We start from the raw sequence: 18,519 nt of genomic DNA, 5'->3' as shown, positions 1-18,519 counted from the left end.
AATTCAATGGGTAGACCAAAATACACAGAAGGAGAAACAAAGGAAATGCAGGAAAACCAGAAAACGAGTGATAAAGTGACAGCATTAAACCCTCATACATCGATAATCACCCTAGACGTAAATGGATTGAATTCTCCAACAAAAAGACACAGAGTAGCGAGATGGATTAAAAAACAAGACCCAACAGTATGCTGCCTCCAGGAAACACATCTCAGTTCCAATGACAAACACAGGCTCAGAGGGAAGGGACGGAAGGTGATACTCCAAGCTAATGGCAAACAAAAGAAAGCAGGTGTCGCAATACTTATATCAGACAAAGTAGACTTCAAGGTAAGACAGGTACAGAGAGACAAAGAGGGGCAGTATAAAATGATCAAATGGGCACTCCATCAAGAAGAAATAACACTTACAAATATCTATGCACCCAACTCAGGAGCACCAGAGTTCATAAAGCAACTATTAACAAACCTAAAAGGAGATAGTAATAATAACACAATAATAGTAGAGGACCTCAACACTCTACTCACATCATTGGACAAATCATCCAGACAGAAAATCAACAAGGAAACAGTGGAATCAAATGAAAAGCTAAACCAGTTGGACTTAATAGACATATATAGAACGCTCCATCCAAAAACATCAGAATACACATTCTTCTTAAGTGCGGACAGAACATTCTCAAGGATAGACCATATGTTGGGAAACAAGGCAAGTCCCAATAAATCTAAGAAAGTTGAATTCAAGCATCTTTCCCGATCACAATGCTATAAAGCTAGAAATTAATTACAAGAAAAAAGCTGAGAAAGGGACAAAGATGTGGAGACTAAACAACATGCTATTGAACAAGCAATGGATCATTGAAGAAATTAAAGGAGAAATCAAAAAATATCTGGAGACAAATGAAAATGATAAAATACCATACCAACTCATATGGGATGCAGCAAAAGCCGTATTAAGAGGGAAATTCATTGCAATACAGGCACACCTTAACAAACAAGAAAAGCCCCAAACAAGCAATCTCAAATTACACCTAACTGAACTAGAAAAAGAACAACAAACAGAGCCCAAAGTCAGCAGGAGAGAAATACTAAAAATCAGAGCAGAAATAAATGCTTTTGAAACAAAAAAGGCAGTAGAAAGGATCAATGAAACAAAGAGCTGGTTATTTGAGAAGATAAAATTGACAAACCCCTAGCCAGACTTACAAAGGGAAAGAGAAAGCTCAGATAAATAAAATTAGAAATGAAAGAGGAGAAATAACAACAGACACCACAGAAATACGAGGGATTATAAGAGAATACTACAAAAAACTATATGCCAACAAAATGGATAACCTAGAGGAAATGGATAAATTCTTAGACTCTTACAACCTCCCAAAGCTGAATCAAGAAGCAGACATTCTGAATAGACTGATCACAAGGAACGAGATTGAAACAGTAATCAAAAGGATCCCAAAGAATAAAACTCCAGGACCAGATGGCTTTCCTGGGGAATTCTACCAAACTTTCAGAGAGGATTTAATACCTATCCTTCTAAAGCTATTCCAAAAAAATTAGGGAAGATGGAACACTTCCTAACACATTCCACGAGGCCAACATCACTCTGATACCAAAGCCTGACAAGGACACCACAAAAAAGGAAAAGTACAGGCCAATATCGCTGATGAACATAGATGCAAAAATCCTCAACAAAATTTTGGCAACCCGAATTCAGCAATATATCAAAAGGATCAAACATCATGATCAAGTGGGATTCATACCAGGGACACGGGGATGGTTCAACATCCGCAAATCAATCAATGTGATACACCACATCAACAAACAGAGGAATAAAAACCACATGATCACCTCAACACAGAGAAAGCATTTGACAGGATCCAACCGCCATTTATGAGAAAAACTCTTAACAAAATGGGAATAGAAGGGAACTGCCTCAACATAATAAAAGCCATATATGACAAACCCACAGCCAACATCATACTCAATGGGCAAAAACTGAACACCATCCCAGTGAGAATAGGAACAAGACAGGGATGCCCTCTATCACCATCTTACTCAACATAGTACTGGAGGTTTTGGCCAGAGCAGTTAGGCGAGAGAAAGGAATAAAGGGAATCCAAATACGGAGTGAAGTGAAACTCTCGCTGTTTGCAGATGACATGATCTTGTATACAGAAAACCCCAAAAACTCCATCGGAACACTAAAAGAAATAATTAACTACAGTAAAGTTGAAGGGTGCAGAATCAACTTAGAAAAATCAGTTGCTTTTCTATACTCTAATAATGAACTTACAGAAAGAGAACTCAAGAATACAATTCCATTTACAATCACAACTAAAAGAATAAAGTACCTAGGAATAAATTTAACCAAGGAGGTGAAGGACTTACTCAATGAAAACTATAAGAAATTACTGAAAGAAATTCATAATGACTTGAAGAAATGGAAAGAGATTCCATGCACATGGATTGGAAGAATAAACATAGTTAAAATGTCCATACTACCCAAAGCAATCTTCAGATTCAATGCAATCCCAATCAGAATCCCAATGACATTCTTCATAGAAACAGAACAAAGAATCCTAAAATTCATATGGGGCAACCAAAGACACTGAATTGCTAAGGCAATCCTGAGAAAAAAGAACAAAGCTGGAGGCATCACAATCCCTGACTTCAAAATGTACTACAAAGCCATAGTGATCAAAACAGCCTGGTACTGGTACAAAAACAGACACGCAGATCAATGGAACAGAACTGAAATCCCAGAAATAAAACTGCACATCTACGGACAGCTAATCTTTGACAAAGGAGCTGAGAACATACGATGGAGAAAAGACAGTCTCTTCAATAAATGGTGTTTGGAAAACTGGACAGCCACCTGCAAAAGAATGAAGGTAGACCATTATCTCAGGCCATAGACAAAAATAAACTCAAAATGGACCAAAGACTTGAAAATAAATCCTGAAATCATAAAACTCCTGGAAGATAATATAGGTAGTACACTCTTTGACACTGAACTAAAAAGGATCTTTTCAAATACTATGTCTTCTCAGACACAGGAAACAAAAGAAAAAATAAACAAGTGGGAGTTCATCAGACTAAAGAGCTTCTGCAAGGCAAAAGAAACTAGAATCAAAACAAAGAGACAACCCACCAATTGGGAGAAAATATTTGCAAATCATATATCTGACAAGGGGTTAATCTCCATAATATATAAGGAACTCACACAACTCAACAACAAAAAAACAAACAGCCCGATCAAAACATGGGCAAAGGATGTGAACAGACATTTTTTCAAAGAAGATATACAGATGGCCAATAAACACATGAAATGATGTTCAACATCACTAATCATCAGGGAAATGCAAATAAAAACTACACTTAGATACCACCTTCATCTGTTAAAATGGCTATAATCACTAGGACTAAAAATAACAAATGTTGGAGAGGGTGTGGAGAGAAGGGAACCCTCATACACTGCTGGTGGGAATGCAAACTGGTGCAGCCACTATGGAAAACAGTAGGGAGATTCCTCAAAAAACTAAAAATAGAAATACCATAGGCACAGCTAACCCACTACTGGGTGTCTACCCAAACAATTTGAAAACAACGATCCAAAGTAACCACATGCACCTCCATGTTCACTGCAGCACTATTCACAATAGCCAAGACATGGAAACACTCCAAGTGCCCACCCACTGAGCACTGAATAAACAAGATGCGGTGTATATATACAATGGAATACTACTCAGCCAGAAAAAAGACAAATTCATCCCATTTGCAACAACATGGATGGACCTGGAGGGAATTATGCTAAGTGAAATACGCCAGTCTGAGAAAGACAAACACCACATGATTTCACTCATATGTGGAACATAAACAAACACATGGACAAAGAAAACAGTTCAGTGGTTACTGGGGATGGGGGTGGGGGGTGGGCACAGGGGGTCAAGGGGAGCACTTATGTGATGACAGTCAAGAAATAACGTACAACTGAAATCTCACAATGATGTAACTAGTATGAACTCAACAATAAAAAAAAAATCCAAAGCAATGATGTAAACAAACGTAACCCCACAGAAAATGCTTGATATAAATCGTACCTGTGAAATAATTACGACTTAAAACTCTTAAATGTTGGTTACAAACTATAGATGGAAACCTGGAAAAAAATATACTGAAAACCTGGATGCTGCTTAATTATCCAACAGGAAAATAGTTAAGAAAACTCAGCACATCCGTCCAACAGAGTACCAAGGGCCACAAAGAGTGAATGTCAAAGCAGTTAGGACAGCTACTTACAACTTCAAAGATGGAAACATACAGTAGGATTAAACCAGCATAAAAAGATGCAAGGTAAGCTTAGTAGGATTACAAGACTGGTGCAAACAGCCTGGAGGGCCGGACTGCCACGAACACACGGCTGTGATGGGAAGATGCTCAGCCGCAGTGTGCAGCTCATGTGGGCACATTAAGGCCTCTCTCCACAGAGGGAGGTGGCGAGCCCACCCAGGCCTTGGGCTCACTCCCCTTCCCAGGGCTGCCCAGTGCAGCAGAACCGCCCTCCACTTCAAGGGCCCAAGAGACAGGAGGCTCTGGCCAAGAACACTGGATAGGTCCAAGAACATGTTAAAAGACTTGGGAGAATGCAACCAGCAAAATCCAAAATAAGGGATGTGCATTGGGAAAAAGAACCCCCCCCATATCATGGACACATGGAGAGTCTTCAAGTCGTCCCCCGACCAACGCCTCAGTCTCCTGCACTCGATACTGGCTTCCGCTCAGACCAGCTTGCCAGAGGCCTCCTGCACCAACACAGCGAAGGCGGGACTGAGTGCAGGAGACTGAAGCGTTGGTCATGGGAGGGCTTGAAGTCTTTGCGTGTTTATAAGGGGGAGGCCCTTTTCCCCAGTGCATTTCCCTTCTCTTGGATTCTGCTGGTTGCCTTCTCCTCATGTCTTTTCACACAGACGGGGAGAGATGGGGAGGGGCTGGGCTGCAGCGTGGAGCCCTTATCTGCACCCTGACTTTTACAGAGAAACTTTTAGAAGGCCATCACAAACACGTGAGCTCTGAGTGTTTCTCTCATAATAAGGAATTCCTACTAATTTGTTAAGGTGGGATAATTGCATTGCGGGTATGCTTATGTCTTTTTTAAGAGCCCTTGGAAGCATTTGCTAAAGAATTCATGAATGAAACACTGTTTGCTTCAAAACTCTCCAGTATGTGTGTTGAAGGCAAGTGATAGGATGGATAAATGGATTTCTTTATACCATTCTCTCTACTTTAGTATATCTTTAAAATTTTCCAATAATGAAAATCTTTTGAAAATGTACAGGCCAACTTGGAATCTGCGGTGGCCCACACATACAAACAACCTCAAAGCTGGCATGCCTCTGCGTTGTGAACACCCAAACCCTACGGTCCGCCTCACCCACTCTCACCTCTCCGGACGGAAGTAACACTCCTTGTGTCCAGGTCCAGCTTCTGCACCAAGGCACTGGGGTCGATCTTGGTCCTGGCAAAGACGTCAGTGTTCACGAAAGCCCACTCCTAAAACAGAAAGAAAGGAGACGTAAGACTCGCTCCATGGTTTCAAGGTGAAATGCAAGCCAGTCACGGACAGGGAGGCCCCTCGGGAAAGACTTCAAGGGGCTCAAGGACCAGTTCCGGCTTCTATGAAGGAGGACCTGGAGGAACGACCCTCACCCCCAAGAGTGGAGCCCAAGGCCACTGGGAGCTCAGACCCCAGAGCTCTAAGGCAGCATCCTTCCTGCTGGCCTCAAATCCCACACAGCTCTGCTCTGGGTCTGGGACCTTCTCAGACCAGATTTAGGATCAGTATCGATTACAAATTCCAGTCTCAACATTCAGAAGCACTTATGACAGGAACCAGATCTCGTTCCAGACCTGGCACCTTATTCCTGTTCTTTCCGCAGCACTCTCCCATTTCACAGCCACTGTTCCATCTCAGCACTCTTCCTCCCAGGTCTGTTCCCAACCCACATTCATCCCCACATCAAGATTTCAAAACCCTCCAAGTCACTCAGCCCGTCACACTGTGCTAACCCAGAACTCGCCTCCCATGCCTGTCCGGCTCATTCCAGGTCCAAGTCAAGGACAGAGGCCTCCGGAAGGACCACGGCATCGACCCCCAAAGGAGTCACAGACTGAGAGAGGACCAGGGTGAGGCAGAAACCAGCCCAAGCACCACGAAGGTGCCAGGCTAGATGGCAGCCCCGAGCGCCCTCACGCAGAGCTCCCACCCAGAGCACCTGACAGAGAAGCCCTCGCTCCTGAGGGGTCCCAGGACAGGGAGAGACAGTCCATGAACAAGAGACATCAGAGACCCCACAGAGAGCAGCGCTGGAGCCTGGGTGGCAGCCAGGTGGGCTAGGCGGGAGGGCCTTCTCGGTCAAGATCTCAGGGCAAGGAGCCACAGGAGATGAGGGGTCAGGTGCAGCCTCAGGTCACGCGTCTAGGTCTGTATACAGCCCATCCTCAAGTTCTTTCCACACCATCCCTTGAACATTCTCCACAGTGGTACTTTATATCTCATTACTCCACATTTAGAAGCTTACCATAAAAGGTGCTGAGGTCACACTGTTCAAACGTTTATCAAAGATTAGCATGTCATTACGTGACTAGAAATCAGAATTCTGTTTAACTGTCTATTCCATGTTCAAGTTCAAGGATTATGCTGTTCATTTACGCAAGGTCTAGTCATCGTTTTTCTCCGAATCTGCCTAGTCTTTGTAAGCTTTGCTTCCGTTCCTCTCTCACTTGATTCCTTATGTCTACAATACTTTAGACACGCTTATTCCCAGCACCTCGATTCCATAAGTCCACAGAAAAACTGGTACACGAATGTTCACAGCAGTATTATTCATGATAGCCAAACATTAGACAAAACCTAACTATCCAGTAACTTATGAACAGATTAAAGAAAATGTGGTGTAGTATGGTATGCCAATACAATGGAATGTTTTTCAGCCACGGGAAGAATGAAGTCAACAAAGATATGCATGATACAAAAATAATGCTACAAGGATGAACCCTGAAAACACGCTAAGTGAAAGAATCCAGACAAAAAAGGCCCCATACTGTTTTATCCCATTTATATGAAATGTCCAGAACAGACAAATCTATAGGGACCGAAAGTAGATCAGTGGTTGCCAGAATGATGGATAATAAGAGGTTTCTTTTTGGAGTGATGAAAACGTTCTGAAATTTGTAGTGATACCTGCACAACTCTGTGAATATACCAAAAAAAACCCCAAAAAACCCGTTGACCTGTACACTTTAAAGGAGTGGATTCTAGGACATGTGAATTACATCTCAACAAAGTTTTTATAAAAGCCAGGGCACTGGTGCCAGACCCTGGGATCAGACATCAGCTCCTTCAACAGCAACTGACTGTCCTTGGTAATTTATTTAGACTCTCAGCTTTTCCACCTGCAAAACGAGGGTTAGGGCTGTTGTGGAGATGTAAAGTGCCCAGCACACAGCAACTGCTTAACAAACACGGCTGTTCTCATTAGCATTACCAGTCCAAAGTCAGGGCCTCCGCGGACCACCAAGGCCTTCTGTGCTGTCCCCGTGCCAGTCCCTGGTTACAGACACCACTAAATGCTTCCAGGGCAGCTCAAGGGTCAGCACCTGGACAAACAAACAGTGGTCCATGCTGACAGCAGATACTATTCCACCCAAAAAGGAATGAACAAGGATACATGACACGACCGGCATGAACCTGGAAAACCCAGCGCTAAGTCCAAGAAGCAAACGCAGCGGCCACAACCTGTATGACTCGATCCATAGGAAACGTCCAGAATAGACAGCAAGTAGACCCGTGGCTGCTTAGGGCTGGGGGACGGGGGACAGAGGGGCGACTGCTAAGGGCACAGGGTCTCTCCAGTCTGCTCTTCATCTTCCCACGAACCTAGGAACCTCCCTTCTCTCCCCGGGAGATCGGCTACGACTGACAAGAATTCCTGCCATATTCTGCCGCATCCCGGGATGCGCGGGATGTGCGGCTCCCGCACGGCGCGGGGCAGACTCCGCCGAGAGCCGACCAGGACCCCGAGAGCACAGAGCGGCGCCCCGCACCCGCCCGCGGGGACCCCCTCCCCGCCGCCCAGGCCCCCCGCGGTGCCCCAACTATACCTTTCCCCCAACTCCAGCGGCCGAGGCCTGCGGAGGGGCGGCCTCTCGGGCCGGGGGCGCGGGGCCGACCGCGGCCTCCCCCGCGGGCCTCACGGCAGCCTGGTGAACCCGGGCCCGCAGCCCCCGCACTTTCCCCATGGCCTCGGCGGGGACCCGCGGCCGGCCGGAAGCACCGGCACACGCGGCCGACCCGGGCGGAAGTCGGTGCTGCGCTCTGGAGGCCCGGGAGGAAGCCGAGCCTCAGCGGCTGGGGTCCGCGCTCAGCCGCGCACGCGCCGCGCGGTGGGCGGGGCCTCGGAGGGGCGGGGCCTCGGGGGCGGGGCCACGAGGGCAGGTGAGGGGCTAATTGCTCCGCTTCCCGCAGCACCCTTGGGATTTGCGGAATGACGAGTCCAGCGCAGGACCTGACGAACAAGATGAAAATGCAGGAGTATATTTGCTCGTGGCACGTGTGCCTTTCCAAAAGGCCCTGAGGACTGGGGGCGTGGGGGCCGGCATGTTATGAGAAGTGGTGTCCTGTCTAAAATGAGGTTGAGATAGGATATGGTTGTGATGGGGTTCAGGGCAGGCTGCCCCGAGATGCGCCCCTCTGGTGTGCGGCTTCTTCCTAGCTAAAGACAATAAAGGCTGGAAGACTCAGGAAGAGCATTGGACCTTCTCCCAAACTGCCTAAAGAATTTAACATAGAAGGCCTATTCCAAGAAGGAACTCATACCATAAGACAGCTATAGTATAATGTGAAAGAGGCGTGATAGGAAGTCACCAACAAGCCCATTTTTGGCCCAGCAAAACCTGTTTAACGAACATTTGCATTTCCATCTCCATGTAAATTGTCTCCCCCTCTGAAATCCCAAATCACTACCCGCAACATCCTCCTTGTCTGTAGCTGAAGATATTTTAAACAGGCAGCCTCAGCCAGATGGCTCAGTTGCTCAGTTTTTCCTGAGTTTCTCCCATGTATACATGTTATTAAACTTTGTTTGATTTTCTCCTGTGTTGACGAAAATAATCCATAACCAATCTATAAATGAAAATTTGGGTGAGTTTATTCTGAGGCAAAATGTGATGACCATGACCTGGGGAGCCGAAGGAAGGAAGGGCACCCAAGAAGCGGGGTGCACAGAGTGGTTATATACCTTCAAAGAGGATGTTTCACATAGGATTGAAATGTCCTTTTTACAGTAGCCACAAGACTGCTCTGTCAGCACAGCGATTGGTGGACACAGCAGATACGTCTGCTGTCTCGGTGCACACAGCAGGGTGGCAGGTCTGCTGTCTCAAGCTGGGTGGTCACAGGTGGGCACAGAAATCAGTTCCTAGCCTAGGGAGAGATGCTTATCATTAAGGAAATGCCAATGTGGGGGTGTTGATGAAAATAATCCATAACCAATCTATAAATGAAAATTTGGGAGAGTTTATTCTGAGCTAAAATCTGAGGACCATGGCCTGGGGCCTTTCCTCCCGAAGGAAGAAAGGGCACCAAAGAAGTGGAGTGCACAGAGTGGTTATATCCCCCCAAACAGGATGTTTCACATAGGATTGAAATGTCCCTTTTACAATAGTCACAAGATTGCCCTGTCGGCACAGCGCTTGATGGACACAGCAGGTAGTGGGTCTGCTGTCTCGGAGGGCGCAGCAGGAGGCAAGTCTGTTGTCTCAAGCTGGGCGGTCACAGGTGAGCGCAGCAGTCAGTTCCTAGCCTAAGGAAAGGTGCTTAATCCTTAAAGAAATGCCAACGTTGGGAGGGGGAGGGAAGTTGCACCTTTATCTTAAGGGCCATTTGTTCTTACCATAGGAAATGTTTCAAAGCAGATATGCAATGCATGCTCAACGGCCACAGTCAGGCCTTTTGGAAAACACAAAGTCAGGCCAAATTAGGTTTACACCAAATGTCTTCCTCATATACTCCATTGTATCCTATTGCTTGCCATTTCTATTTGTCAAGGTGAACAATCTGGTGTGTTTTGGATTCCTTCAGCATGCCTTCAGCATCTGAGCCCACTTGATCCTTGAGGAGAAAGTATTCACCTTAATGTACCCTGGATGTGAAGCAGGCTCAGCGAGCCTAGGAGTTGAAAGAAAGATTTCTTTGACTCTCAAGGTCTGTTGGTTGTGCTCTTTTATTCAGAGAATAGCATGGAGTAGCATGGGGACGGGACCCATGGGCAGTGAAGAGCTGCAATGGGCTGAGGGCAGGGCTAAATTTACAAGGCATAGGTATGTGAACTATTTTTACTAAACAAGGAAAGATCATGTAAAAAAAAAGTTGTTAAAGTGATATCAGTGCAGGTGGGGTCTGGTTATGGGGTGGTCCTATAACTTTGGAGACGAATCAGGTCAGATCATGTCAGGATGCCCTATGCTTCCTGGAGGATGATAGAGATTGGTATGTAGGCCAGGACGCCTTAGGCTTCTCTCCCTGGGGCAGCCTTGATCCTCATCAGATTGTTGATGCAAATAACCCATAACCAACCTATAAATCAAAACTGGAATGAGTTTACTATGAGCCAAGTTGAGGATTATAACCCGGGAAGGCCTCAGAAGGTGTTCCAGAGAAGTGGGGGTTTCACTATAGTCTTATATCTTTTTAGAACAAAGAAGATACCCTATGGGAGACTGGAATTGGCCACCCCAAGATATGTCTCTTTGGCATGAGGCTGGTAACTTTTGAAAACTGCAGACAGGAAAGGGACTCTGAAAAGCAGAGTTTACTTACACTTTGTTAAGAGACATTTACATTTGTAAAGGAAATCTCCATCCGTAAAGGTGTCTCCCTCTCTGTACCAGGAAGAAGGGAGGATGACCTTATCTCTAGAAACTCTTAATGTGGAAGGCAAGGACTTAAATCTGCATAATAATCTTATTCCTGTTTACTGTGCTTGTCTGGTAACCTCCTGTAACTGACTCCCCCACCCCCAACATCCTCCTTTGTCTTTAGCTGAAGATGATATTTAAGGTGGTGGCTTTGGCCATTTTGGCTACTTGCTCAGCTTGCCTGAGCCTCTCCCATGTATACATGTTCTAAAGTTTTGTTTAATTTTCTCCTGTTATTCTGTCTCATGTGAATTTAATTCGTTCTTTGGCCAGAAGAACCCACAGCAGGTAGAGGAAATGTCTTCCTCCCCTACAACACTCAGGACACATTTTCAAAGAGGTATTCAGCTGCAAATTAGCAGGTCAACAGTGACCATGATGCCAGGAAAGGGACTAATCCAGGCATCACCAATAGGGTGTTGCCACCATTAGGGTGCAGGAGGGGAAGTATGCATTCTTTATCTCGAGAGATTCCTTTAATGGATAAGCAGATGTACAATGTATGTTTGATAGGCCATAAGTCAGGCTTTCTGATTCAAGCTGAATCAGTTTTTTAAGTTGTTGTTGCTTTGTTTTGGTTTGGTTTTTTTGAGGAAGATTAGCCCTGAGCTAACATCTGTGCCCATCTTCCTCCACTTTATGTGTGGGACGCCGACCACAGCGTGGCTTGACAAGCGGTGCCAAGTCCGCACCCGGGATCTGAACTGGGGAAGCCCAGGCCACCGAAGCAGAACGTGCAAACTTAACCACTGCACCACAGGCCGCCCCAATGAAAATATATTTTTCATTGATGCTTCTTGTCACACCAATCAGAGCTGACTCCCCACACTGTTCAGCACCTCGCTCCCTCCACGTAAGAGCAGATCTTGAGGTCTACCCCTCGCTTCCATCGGCTCTCGCTCCCTCCCAGCTACTGTGGATTTACGCCGCTCTAAGTGCCCACATCTTTTGTCTTCAGTGCCTTGCTGTAACACACATGCGTGTAAGGACATATGTGTCCTTACACATATGAACAGAAGCTGTCTGAAGAAAAGTTTCAGCAAAGAGACTGTTAGATGTTTGGATACATGCATCGAGTTCAAGTCTGTGCGTCTTCCTGCGGTGCCCAAAAAGGGCTGGAAGCCTGTTCTCCAGGCCAGGAGGTCACGTTTGGGAGAGTCTGACTGAAAATAGCGGTCTTGGTTGGCTGGGGCTACTGTAAAAATTCCCCAGACTAGGGGTTTAAACAACAGACACTTATCTCTCAGAGTTCTCACACACATTTTGTAATTGTTGCAAGTAAATAGCTGAAGAATTTGCCTATATTCCCTGAAAGAACTTCTCCAGATGTCAAAAACTATGAGGAGGTGGGCAGGGCCCGGCCTCAGAAGCAGAGAAGTTGGCCCTGTGTGACCCTTTGGAAATGAGCAGCCTGCCCAGTGGCCAGGGAGGGCATCTGACCAGCGCCTGCCACGCCAGGTGGTCAAAGATATGCCCAGCTGCATTTGTGTAGACCCTCCTGCCCGGCTGGGAGCACGACCAGTGGAACTTCCCGGAGGAGTGAGTGTCGGCCCAACAGGTGGGCTTTCTGGAGTGTGCAGAAGGCGATGCCCATCACCAGTCGTGTCCCCACCCATCCGGTGGCATGTGCTTCTTTAAGGGGGTGTCATGCAGCGTTGTAAGGGAAGCCTGGTTCTCTGGTTCTGCACCACAGCACAGGTCCACAGCTGTCCCACGATTTAAGGAGAATGCAGAGTAATCACTGTTCCATAAATGTGATGCCGGGGCGAGCTAACTGGTGAGAGCCCGCAGGCACAAAGAGAATGCTCAGGGGGCATCAAGGAACATCCCCCTGGCAGCCTGTGCAGAGACACTAGGGAACATTCCAGACGCAGCTCTGTTTAGAGAGCCCCAGCATGGCCGACCTGATCTTTAACACATTTGTATCCAGCCAGCCACATTCCGGAGCTGTCTGCGGCAGGAGACCCCGTCTAGGCTCCTGGACACGGGACTCGCTCCCCTGCCTGACCTAGCCCAGGATCTCAGCTCCTGGCCAGCTCCAGACTCCTGCAGCACAGCCTCGATTCCTGGGTGCTGTTTGCCTCTTCTGTGCCGTCCATGCTTTCTCAGTACACAGTGGGGTGTCCAACTGCTGCAAAATGCATCTGTTGCAGTGGTTGAAAGTCCTGGGCCCCCTGCTCTCTCTGTCTGGCCTGACATCCCCCTGGGTGACCTCCAGTCCAGAGCTTTCCATGCCACACCCGGCTACCCTGACATCTGCATCTGCAGCCAGATCTCTCTCCTTCTCCACGGAAAGTTTAGTGGAAATCTCAAAGGAATTCTTGGCTCCCATCGCAATCTGTCCCCACTGCCCAGCGGGATGTTCCCTTTCAGTAAATAGGGCACCATCACCGCGCAGCTGCCCAAGTCCCAAACCCAGCTGTCATCTTCCCCAGCCTCCCCTGCCTGTCACCAGGCTGGTCCGGCCAGTCAATTCTTTGGTGCTTTCTTGCACTGAATCTTTGGTCGCCCGAGGGCGCTCGCGAACCAGCAGGGCGCACCCTTCCTCTGGGTTCCGAGGGCGGAGCTGCGGGCGCCGCGAGCGCAGAGATGCGCGCTGTGCGGGGAATCCCAGCACGGAGTGGCTTCCCCCAGAGTTCCAGGCCCTTCCGCCTCCGCAGGGCGCGGACCACGCAGGAGCCGCGTCCCCCGAAGCCCTCCGCGCCAGGGTCTGGGGTCCCAGGCAGTCGCGAAGGATGGCTGCCGGGACGCGTCATCCCTGCCGCACCGCGGTACAACAGCCCCGCTCGTAACTGTCCACCCGGTCACTGGGGGCCGCGAAGGGCTTCCTAGTGAAGGACCAGGCTCCGCTCTCGGGGCTCCCAGTCCCACCAGGCTGCGCGTTAGGGCCCAAGGCCACCTGCGAACAGCGGGGCTGCTGGGGCTCCACCGCTCCTCCCAGTGTCCCCGCCTCCCTGCAGCGTGGACGCCGCCTGAGGCCAACCGCACTCCTGGACGCAGGGCTCCGGGGCGGCTGCGTCCCGGCCCTGCCTGGCCCTGGGCCAATGCTCTAATCCCGCAGGTCTGCGTGCGCCCAGTGTCAGGATGTCCCTCCTGGGTGGTCATGGGGGTCATGGAGCCACCAGCCTCGACCCCCCCGGGTACAGCGCCCAGCCCGGTGAATCCAGCTCCAGATGAGCCTTCCTCAGTCTCCTCACCCCTAGGAACGCGTCTTATCAGCCCCTGTGCGGGCACACTCCTGTCTCCACAGTCCTGTCTGGCCTGAATCCGGATCTTCGGTTCCCCCAGGCCTCTCCCCGCGAGGGGAGGCCCCTTCACGCCCCCCAGGGAGGCGGCTGAGCTTGGTGGTGACTAGGGAAAGGTGGGAACATCTGAGCCTCAGTTTTCCCATCTCTACAGTGAGGTTGCCCTGAGGGTTCTCTGAGGTCCAAGGGGTAAAGCTCCAGGAAGCTCCTGCAGGGAGCACACCCTCAGTACGTTCCAGTGGCCCTGGAGTCCGTAGGGAGCAAACGCGGTGGAGTCTGCACCGCAGGGTTGAGATGTCACGGTGGGCACCGGGCAGTGCGTCCTGTAAATGCCAGAGCCGGGGAAGGGCAGAGTCCTGAGTCTGACCCCAGCCTTCTGGAGTCCCCCTGCCCCGGGGGGCAATGGGGAGGGGAGGCGGCTTCCCGGCTCCCTGCTTCTTCGGGACCCTCCCAAGATCTCAAAGGAGGAAATTCTGGAAGGAGGCGCCCTGCTCCAGGGCCAGCGGCTGAGACCTGCCCCAGCCTGCGCGAGCAGTGGGCTCCCTCCGTCTACCGCCTACAGATCGGGAGACTGAGGCAGGTACACAGTCCTGCCGTCGGCACCAGGTCTGGTTCCGCAGGGGTGCCCAGGCCAGGCCCGGGCAGCTTCTCCGAGACCAAGTGAGTGAGCAGGTGAGTGGCCCGCTGGGGGAAGGGGGTCGCTGGCGCCGCGTGGACAAGGTGGCTCCTGGGCGCATCTGCCTCTCAGTCGCACTGCCCAATGGAGGCGACTGGGTCCTGGTGACACCGGGCCCTGGTGGTCGGGGGCCTGGCATGCTGGGCCCAGAGGAGACAGCTGGGTTCGTGGTGGTCTCCAACCCCATGGCCTCGGCTTTGGTTCAAGGAAGTCTGGGGTTGAAGACAGTCGGTTTGGGTCTCTGCTGGGAGGTTTGCAGTCTGAGCACATCCATAAGGACGAATTTCCAGGACCTGGGCTCGCAGACCTCCCTCTTGGCTCCTAGGGCAGCTTGGCCAGTGCCGGACCTGTGCACCTCTGCGCACAGCGACTGCAGGGTCAGACATACTGTCCACACCCAGGAATGCCCAGAAGTTCAGAGGCAAACAGTTTAGGCTGGGAAGTGCTCGCCTTTGAGAACTTGTGTGGGTAAAAATAATGCGTCCCCAGGTGACCCCGTGGCCTAGAGGTTAAGTTCTGTGCTCCACTGAGGCCCGTTTGCTGTTTGGGATCCTGGGCACCGGCCTGCTCCACGCAGCAGCAATGCTGTGGTGGCATCCGACATATGCAACAGAGGAAGATTGGCACAGATGTTAGCTCAGGGACAATCTTCCTCACTGACACAAAGATATATATATATGGTGTTGACTCCAGCTGTGATGGCTGGGGGGCGATTCGGAGGAAGTGGTGAGGGAGGCAGGAGGAAGAGGCCCGGGATGAGGTTGCCCAAGTCGAGATTTCCACAAGGGCGTTCTGCCCTGGGGTAATGGATGGTGATGCCGACTCTGATAGCAGTTTCCTCACATTAAACCCAGCATATATAGGGTCAAAACCAAAACACTCTTTCCCTGCTTACTCCCTGGCTTCCTGGCTCCAGAATCCACTGTCCTCTGTGGAGACAGATACTGCCAAGGACAAGCACCTGGATTCATTATCTCCGCCCCGCTAAGAGATGCAGGCTGGTGGGAAAGTTCAGACCAGCAAGGCCATATGCTCCCCCCTCCCCTACCTAAAATCCCAAATAAAAACCCTTCCTTTCAGCTTTTCAGGGAGTTTGGGATTTCAGCGTTGCTGCCCTCTCTCCTTGCTCAGTGCTGTGCAATAATAAAATTCCTACTTTCTTCCACTGCACCCGGTGTCAGAGATTGGCTTGCTTCACAACGGGTGAGCGAACTCACTTCAGGTTCCATATCAATGGGCCAGCCCTCCGCGGAGCCCCTGTGCGTGCCTGACCGCATGCCCTTCAAGGGGCGGCCCACAGTCGACGCCCCTCCTTCCTGTTTGGTTACTATACTCGTTTATAGTAATGTCCTTTTCTGATTATAAAATTAGTATGTGGCTATGGTAGACAACTTGGGAAATACAGAAAACTCTTTTTGTGTGTGAGGAAGATTGTCACTGAGCTAATATCTGTGCCAAGCTTCCTCTATTTTGTATGTGGGATGCCCCTCAGCATGGCTTGATGAGCGGTATGCAGGTCTCTGCCCAGGATCCCAACCAAACCCGGAAGCGCTCCATCCGCCCAGGTGGAAGCAGAGCCTGAGAACTTAGCCACTTCCCCTGAGGCCGCCCCCAGGAAACTGTTTTGAAAGTTCACGTCTCTTGGATCCGGTCACCCAGAGATGCCCACAGTGCACAGTGGCCAGTCCTTTCCAGCATCTTTCTTCTCTCCTGGGTGTGGTGCAGCCCCTTTAGCTGGGAATTTTCATTGTTGCCAAAGTGTGGAAAGGGTTAAGTGTTTCTGGGCCCACCCAGCCCACAGCCCAGGGCCTCAGTTCCCTCAGCCCAGCCCAGCCTCCCACGCATGTGTGACCTTCCGTGCCTCATGCCCTGCGTGGATGGGGTCACAGTCAGAGTAGGGCAAATGCTCCCTGCCCCGCTCAACCTCAGCCTCACCCCAGCTCAGCCAGCCTCCCGGGTCCTAGTGGTCAGGGTGAAACCCTCCCCCAGCATCCTCACCTCTGCTGGCCTTGTTCACCAGCCCTGCTGGGCTGGGCCCTATACACTTGGCCCCGACCCTGCTCCGTGTTTCCGGGCTCTGCTGAGAACTCATGCATTTCATCTCAGGTCCCGAGAGGCAGACCCCTCACCCGCATTTTCAGGACTGGCCCCAGGCCATGCAGACGCCGGCCCAGCGGGTGTCCGAGACTGCAGTCCAGGCTTCCGGAGCCCAGCCACGTGGGCCCCCACTGCCACCTGCCAGCTCTTCTGTGTGCCAGAAGCAAGACTGACCCACAGGGCCACACTGGAGAGGTGCCACTATTTCCTTGAGAGAGAAAACACAAGAGAGAGAGGGAAGACAGACACTGACCCCCTACGCCCCCCAGTCCACAGGGGCTTCTGGGGAAGGAGGGGAGATCTTTCTGGATTGGTCCTTCTGGGCTGACAGGCCAGCTCTGCTCTGGGACCCAGAACCAGTGTCTGGGAGAGGGAGAGAGGGGAGGGGAAGTGGATGTGCAGAGTGGAGCAGCCACAGGAGGGGCAGAGGGAGGGAGACAGCCAGGATGCCTGCAGGGGTGCCATGGGGACCCAGTGGGGCAGGCACTGGCACACCTACCGTTAGGGTTTGGTGGGAACTGGGGAGCAAGGTGAGGTCCTTCAGTCCCCTCTGTGGATGAGGAGGAGCCTTGAAACTGGCAGGAGAGGTAGGAAGAGAAGGTTTCAGAGAGAGACAGAGAAGACCCTCAGGGGCGGCTTCAGCGTGAGGTGACCCCTGGTTCTGTTCTGGCCTCTGCCGTCCCCCTCTCCTTCCTCCCCAGTGCCGTGTGCCTTCCAGGTCAGGCCCGGGGGGCCCGGGGCTCAGGGTGTGGTCTGTGGCTTTGTGGCCCAGCTGACGGTCAGACCTTCCCCCCACCGTCCAGAGTGTGTTAGACAGACACCTGGGCCAGATGTGGGTCCAGTGAGTTGGGCATGGACCAGCAAATCTGAAATTCTGGAGGAGCCGTGAGCAGGGGTTTCCAGGATCAGGTGTGTGGCTCCCCTCCCCCCACTGTCCTCACTCCCTGAGAATCACTGGCCCACGGTGGTGAGGATTTTTAGGCTGCTTAATTTTAAAACGGTTTATGACGAGGATTTTTAGGCTGGTTACTTTTAAAACTACAGATAAGAAGGAGGCTCCGAGGTGTGAAATTTGCTTGCCCTTTGATCAGAGACAGTTGCATTTGTGAAGGAAACCTCCATGCCTCCCTCTCTGCGCCAGGAGGAAGGGGGGATGGCCTTATCTCTGGAAACTCTTAATGGGGAAGGCAAGGACTTAAGTTGTTTACGGTCTGGCAACCTCATGTAACTGACACCCCCCCCCCCCCCAATCCTCCTTTGTCTTTAGCTGAGGATAATATTTAAGCGGTGACTTCTGCCATTTACTCAATCCAGTTTGATTCTTATCTAAAAGTTGGGGGACCACCCAATGGCTGGACCCTACCGGCACTGCTACCATTTTAACTTTTTTTTTGTCTTGTAAAGAGATAATTCACATACCTACGCCTTAAATTTAGCCTTACTCTCCACTCAACTTTGCAGCAGAAGATGGCAGCAACAAGAGCAACATGCCAGCAGCAGCTCTGCCTGCCCGTGGGTCCTGTCCCCA

The 18,519-nt window shown here is 50.2% G+C and overlaps 1 protein-coding gene across 2 annotated transcripts in view; it reads right to left on the bottom strand.

Annotated features, from left to right (window-relative positions):
* Positions 1-8,443, bottom strand: part of SLX9 (SLX9 ribosome biogenesis factor) — a 41,701-nt gene extending 33,258 nt beyond the window's left edge. For both annotated transcript variants that reach the window (XM_070597900.1, XM_070597898.1), the window contains exons 1-2: positions 8,160-8,443; positions 5,441-5,549 (exon numbers count right to left, since the gene is read on the bottom strand). In XM_070597900.1, the coding sequence (XP_070454001.1) occupies positions 5,441-5,549; positions 8,160-8,297 (247 nt within the window). In that variant the 5' untranslated portion in view covers positions 8,298-8,443. The remainder of the gene's footprint in view (positions 1-5,440; positions 5,550-8,159) is intronic.
* Between the last annotated feature and the right edge of the window lie 10,076 nt (positions 8,444-18,519).

The sequence above is a fragment of the Equus przewalskii genome, chromosome 27 (assembly GCF_037783145.1).
Source record: "Equus przewalskii isolate Varuska chromosome 27, EquPr2, whole genome shotgun sequence".
NCBI classification, from domain to species: domain Eukaryota; kingdom Metazoa; phylum Chordata; class Mammalia; order Perissodactyla; family Equidae; genus Equus; species Equus przewalskii.
Note: the sequence above shows the minus strand (reverse complement) of the source record. Positions and strands in the feature narration are given on the sequence as shown.